Raw genomic sequence first — 6,587 nt, 5'->3', positions numbered from 1 at the left:
CCTTTGGGGATACGCCGACTGTGCGGGTGTTGGGTGGTGGGGTGTTGGGGGGTGGGGGGTGGTTAGGTTAGCTTTGTTTGTAGTCTCGTTCCAATTCCATTATTTATAAAAGTTTTTGGGTATTGCCCTAGGTAAAAAAAAATACATGTTTAACTAATAATTCCATTTCATGTAAAAATACGTTATGAGATAATGACGAGTTTTGAGGTCAACTCGATCCATCTTCTGTTGAACATTCTCCCTCAAGTAGTGTCTCCCTTGCTTTCATTGCCTGTATCCATTACCCATAGTTGTTAGCTGATCATACAAATAATGTAAAGTACACTTTTTAACCTTAAAAGTTGATCCTTAATTCTTAATAATATGTTTTTCGTTAATATACCAAAAAGGAAATGAAAATGGATGAAGATAACACAATACCTGTCTGTCATAATTTGTACAAATTGTTACAACCGAAAGTAGAATAACTTGAATAAACGCCCCAACTAATATTCCTATCCACAAGCCCTCTCCTCTTAGTGAGGTTCGGAATCCTAATAAAGCAGCAACCGGGATTCCAACAAGATAATAGGCAGCAAGATTCGCATAAGCCCCCAAATGTTGCCACCCTACACCCCTTGCAACACCTATTTCAGAAATAATTAAACATCACCTTTTAAAAATATACATGTCTAGTAAAACACACAAAAAACTTGCATGAAGGTAATATTACCTGAGAGGGTTCCCTGTATACTATCAAGTATAACGTTTAAACACAAAAAGGGTGCAATTTTTGTGACATAATCAACAACTTCCTCATCATTAGTGAAAATATATCCAAAAACACGCCTACTAGCAAAAACAGTTGTGCTGACTATAGCTGTCTCGACAACCATTATTATCAAAATGGCTTTGACAGCCACACGGGCCCCGTTTGGATTCCCGGCTCCTAGTTCATTTGAAACTCTCGTGCTGAACAAAAAACGCAGCCAGATCACCAACATCAACATATTAGTCATAAACATACTATTGCATACATACAGATAAAGTATCGGTGTAAAGGAATCAAGTTGCTCATGAGTTATTTGAGAGCTCGCTAAAACGCTCGAATCTAACTAAGCTTAATCGAGCTTGAGCCTTAAAATAAACTTATTTAATGAACAGACCTAAGCCCGAGCTTCACTTATCGAGTTCAAGCTATCCCACGAGCCTAAACGAGACAGTTATTTATATAATTTTTATTCAGTGTATATTTATTTAAATTTAACCACTAATATATTTTATTCTTGGCTTCTTTACACCCCTAGCATTCACCAACCTTCCCCTATCTCCATTCATAAAATTACACTAAAAATCACTACCATTTTTTTCAATTAAGTAATATTTTTTTATATCATGAGCATTACCTTTTTTTTATCTTCTTCATTCACAGCCACTATCAATAAATGTTAAAAACTAATATGGTGGAACTGCGTTTTTCCAAGTATACATATGAATAGCAATAGTTTCCCTCTTCTACACTCACAACCACACCAGTAAATTATGAAAACTCCACGCACGTACAATAAATAAGGGAAGGATGTGAATGGTCTAAGGTACAACCATTACCCAATATCAAGATAAATATAGACAAACCTAACACCAGCAGAAAATCCAAAAGGTATAGCATAGAGTGTAACAATTGTGTTGAGACTGTTCAAGAGATAAAAAAAAATATTATTTTTTTTTAAGTTCCAAAATCAAACATACACCAATGCAGTTTAGTTTTGATAGATATCATACCATATGGCAAGAACCGAAGTTTCAAGCTCGGGATGTGGTAGAAGTCCAGACAACAATACCAAAAGTTCATATGACCACCATTCGAGGCTGCACATGTTATATGTTATAAGCAAAAGAAAAAAAAAAACCATTAAAATAACAATAATTGAATAAGTTGAAATGTAAACATGTAATGATATGCAAGATTACCAGATCATGATAGCTGAAGGAATAGCAAAGCTAAAAAATTGTTTCATCTCATGAAACACTTCAAGTGAGATCGTAGAACGTGTTTTTTCACATGAAGATGAGTACTTCATGTAAAACAAGAGGAATATAACATTTGACCACATGGCAGCCCCCATTGAAACAGCTGCCCCAATGTTCCCTAATGCAGTTTTGTACACAAGGATCCAACAAAGAGGAACGTGTAGGCATAAAGCAACTATTGAGCTGGCAAGCACGGGTAATACCATGCTTTGCATTTGGAAATATCTAATAAGTGGTTGAAGAATCGCATAAGCAAACAGTGCGGGAATGAGCCACGTGATGAATTTCCCTGCTTCATGTGAAATCGAGGAGCTTTGACCGATAAGAATGAGTAATGATCCGATGTATCTCCAAAATATTGCAAGTGGAATGCAAACGATTAAAAGTGAGAATATAGCCGTGTAAATCAGAGTTCCAAACTTTTGGTATTGTTGAGCTCCATAAGCCTGTCCACATAATGTTTCCAAAGCACTAGACATCCCCATCTATTATATTATAGCAAAATCAGATGAGTCAGTTTAATAAAGGTGATCATGGTTAACACGCCAGACAATGTGACAATTACGTTAACACGCCAGACAAAAATGTGCTTCCAGGAAATAACGATGATTTTGTCCCCAAGTGCTCAGTCAGTTCAAACTTGACTCCTTCGTGTCTTACATCATATTTTAATTAATCATATTTGGTACGGTATTCTACTTGCTCCCCAAGGTGTCAGAATATAATATTTGTTTTATAAAAAATTAATCTTAATGATTAATTCGAAACAACTCATCAGATCCAACTAGAGGTGCACAAATCGGTTTTTTTAAAAAAACCGGTTCGGTTATTAACCGGACCGGTTTTTTTGGCCCGAAAATAAACCGGTTCGGTTAATAACCGGACCGGTTAATAACTGGTTTTTGTATGTCAAAACCCTAACCGGTCTAACCGGTTAGGACCGGTTTAGAAACCGGTTAGAACCGGTTAATAACCGGTTAACCGGTTTTTTTTTTTAAAATAACCGGTTAATAACCGGTTTTTTTCATAATAACCGGTTTTAAAAAAAACCGGTTTTTCCATTAACCGGTTTGTTAACCGGTTTTGGCTCTAAAACTTGTAACCGAAATACGAACCGGCGGTTTATAAACCGGTCAAACCGGTTTTTAAAAAACCGGTTTTCGTAAAAACCGGTTTCCGGTTTAAAACCGGCAAACCGGTTCCCGGACCGGTTTTTTTGACCATCTCTAGATCCAACAAACACAATCTGAAAGATGCAAACAAACTGGAGCCTAGGGAATATATATATATTAAGAATTATAAGAGAACTGACCATTAGGCTGAATCCGGTGACACCGGAAAGCGAGATAGCAATGGAGGTGCTAGAGAGAGCAAGGTCACCTAGATGACCAACCATCATGACGGTGGTAACCTGCAACAAGAATTGCGACAACGTAACCGCGACCATAGGTCCTGCTACAACTCCAAATTTCTTCATCTCTTCCAGCAACACACGCCATGTTAACCTCTCATCTCTTTGATTAAGAAGCAATCCTTCTTCCATGTTCTGGTGATGATTATTTAATCGAGTGTAATGGAATTAGTACGTAGAGTGTTAGTAGGATGCGCTTATTTGTAGCATTCTTGAGTAACAAAATGTATCTAATAATTTAATGTGATTCTATTTTACTTTGTGTCTTCGTTCATGGAACCTAATTCTTAGTATAAAAAAAATCATATGTATTTAACTATTATAAAATTGGAGGAAACTTATAATAGTTTTACCATCACGTAAACAAATATTTAATTGGTGTCTAAAATACAGTTATGTTCCACTAGATCGAGTCGAAGCACACGGTAAGTTTCACTGTCACATTAAGTTTATAACATTTCTGTTTGATATATATTTTCAAATCAAAGTCAAAAGTATTTTTAATTTGAGTCTTAGGAAATAAATGGGAGAGACTAATTGGAAAAATATTTGGTATGCCATTTTCATGTGAAAAATGAAATGGATCGAATAGTCAATATAGCATGGGTTTGTCATTAGCCTACGGAATTTTGAATTGTAGACTCAGTTTATGTTAAAAGAAAAAAGGATAAGCGTTGGTTTCGTTAGATTTGCGAACATCGCTAATAAGGATTCCTTTTTTAATGATTTCTACATTGGTGGGGAAAAACTCGGAGTAAACCTTGCGAAATATGATAAATAAATGTTGGGGTTGAGGAGGAGATGAGGCCTCACATTCTTAACAGGGCCGCGCCTGATAAACCTCATGCGACGACTAGGGACTTGCATAGTGGCGCTGGTCCTTTTTCCACTTTCATGAGTCTGGCTCTTTGTTACTTGGGCGGATTGAATTATTTGACGATTTTCAATAATCTGCAAACGGGCATTGATTTCATGGAAAATAAAAAAAGAATAGCGGAAAGGGGTTTTATAAGTCTTTAGAACAAAGAAGTTGAAGCTTTAAACAGTCGAGGAGATTAGCTTGGACTATTATCAGAGAGGTTGCTCCTGCTCACAGCTCGTTTATGGTCGGAAAATACTTTCGATCTGATCAGTTACAGTGAGGTGAAAGCTTTTCGTCTCCAAATGAATTATTTTAGTCATATCATTAGGGGATTAGGCCATTCTGATAAGCCGGGGTGGGTTCGTAAGATAAAGAATTTGTTTAAAATCAAGTTTTCGGGTCTTCAAGAAACCCAATTCTCAAACATTTCAGGTGTAAATTGGCATATATATGTTTTTAGGGCAAATGCCACTTTTCAATTAGATTTCGTTGAGGCTGCTGGTCGATCAAGAGGCATCATCAGCTTGTGGGCCGAATTATAAAGTTTTTTCCATGACAAACATGGTTAAAACTAGGCATTATCTTCGAATTTACGATTTTATTAAAGCCAGGTTTTGGTGTCACATATTGTTAATGTGTATGCCCCGTGGAATATTAATGTCAAACGCATCTTATGGGAGGAGATTCTCAAGATAAGAAACTATCGTTCAGGTATTTGGGTGTTGTCTGGGGATTTTAATGTGGTCAGATCGCCATATGACGATAGAAGCTCAATTCTTTACCCGATTGAGGCTAGTAATTTCAATAAGTTTATTAGTTCTTCAGCCGTATTAGAGTTTGCTATGAAGGGCTGGAGGTTTACCTAAAACTTAACATCTGTTATGTCAAAGTTTTGTCAAGCAAAGGTAGTTTGCCTGACAAACTTGATAGGTATACATCAATGAAAGAAGAGTTCATGAAAAAGTTAGTAGAAATAAAATATACCCTGTAACTAACTAACTGACTAACTAACTTGTTTCGACTCTATCCTATTCTGTTGTGTCCATTTTCCATGACTTTCTTACAAACCACATAAACTAATGGTCTTAACGTTCATGTGATTTTGGTGACCATGAGAAAGTTTTTCAGTAAATTAACGAAACTCCACCAATAACCAACACAGATTGCGTTGACGAGTGGCCTTCAAGTGGTTATGAAAAGAACTAGTAGAAGCTAGATTTGAACATCAGATACTTGCCACTCCACTACTCATAAATTTTTTGTTCTTCCTATCCTATTCCTTCCTTAGAATGAAAATGTTCATTAATATTAGAAGGACCAGTTAAATAATAATTTCATTTCATGTAAAACCACATGATACGAACCAGTTCGGATCCAAGGGAGCTGAAGGGTTCAACGAATATGAAGAGCTAAATGAAGCCAAATGGTCTAAGTAAACGTTTCAATAATCACAAATAGGTATATTTATACGTTTGTGTTTTGGTTAATGGATTATCAATATTTATGTTTATGAAATTGGTTAAAATCCTTGTAATGGAGATCTAATCCTTTTCGAATTGGATTAATTGGAGAATAGTCCATCTCGAATCAGACTAACTTTCTTGTTTAAGTTTTGGGGTTCTATCATTTATTTCCATTGCCAGGAAACACGATGGTGCAGACCTGGAATAACCACAAGGAAGGTAGCTATGGGAGTAGTATAACATCTGATAAAATCACCGCTCAATTGGCAGCCATCGCCACTAAGCTCTATGCCATAGTCTCGCAATTGAAAGGTAATGTTGCAGGAATCAAATCTGTGATGTTTGGAACACCCTTCATTTGCAACAATCAAGATCTGGTCAACAAAAAACCCCTGACGACAGCATCGTTGACGGAGATCGATCTAAGCATGATTTTAGTGTTCAATTGAAGATTGAAGATTGGGAAAAAGCTCAAGATCCCGTGAAATTGCTGCATACCAATTTGGAATATCGACAAATACCAGATCTGGTTAGAGAGGAAGTCTCAGATGATAGCCCTTGTAATGGCAGAAATCTATCTGAGTAGGGTGTTTAATTGAATATCGGAGGTGGTATTATACTGAAGGTCAGAGAAAATTTGGAAACAAACCAAAATCGGATACCTAAAGCATCATGAACTGACTCATGAGGTTGGGGATATGGACTTTCCACAAATTCAACCCCATAGATGTCTTGAAAAACTGTCATCCAAGTTTTCGGTTCTAATCACATCAATCCAAAGATGGATCAATCACGGGTTCATCAGGTTTTCTGTGTAGCCATGTTGAAACAAAAACGCATG

At 36.6% G+C, this 6,587-nt stretch overlaps 1 protein-coding gene across 1 annotated transcript; it reads right to left on the bottom strand.

Annotated features, from left to right (window-relative positions):
• Positions 1 to 208: 208 nt before the first annotated feature.
• On the bottom strand, positions 209 to 3,553 carry LOC143591310 (protein DETOXIFICATION 14-like). The gene is made up of 7 exons (XM_077071553.1): positions 3,323 to 3,553; positions 1,951 to 2,495; positions 1,762 to 1,848; positions 1,615 to 1,671; positions 713 to 951; positions 421 to 626; positions 209 to 271 (listed from the first exon to the last, which is right to left on the bottom strand). Exons 1-7 carry the CDS (start codon positions 3,551 to 3,553, stop codon positions 209 to 211), a joined length of 1,428 nt encoding a protein of 475 aa, XP_076927668.1.
• Positions 3,554 to 6,587: the final 3,034 nt, after the last annotated feature.

The sequence above is a fragment of the Bidens hawaiensis genome, unplaced genomic scaffold, assembly GCF_021521415.1.
Source record: "Bidens hawaiensis isolate Kalapana, Puna unplaced genomic scaffold, B.hawaiensis_p1.1 tig00039558_1, whole genome shotgun sequence".
NCBI lineage: Eukaryota > Viridiplantae > Streptophyta > Magnoliopsida > Asterales > Asteraceae > Bidens > Bidens hawaiensis.
The sequence above is the reverse complement of the archived record's forward strand: the minus strand, read 5'-3'. Positions and strand labels throughout refer to the sequence as shown.

Coding starts and splice junctions, on each gene's coding strand:
- LOC143591310 (XM_077071553.1), bottom strand. CDS start 3,553: ATGGAAGAAGGATTGCTTCTTAATCAAAGAGATGAGAGGTTAACATGG. Junction 1,672..1,761: donor ACTTCGGTTCTTGCCATATG/GTATGATATCTA, acceptor TCTCTTGAACAG/TCTCAACACAATTGTTACAC. Junction 627..712: donor TATACAGGGAACCCTCTCAG/GTAATATTACCT, acceptor TTTCTGAAATAG/GTGTTGCAAGGGGTGTAGGG.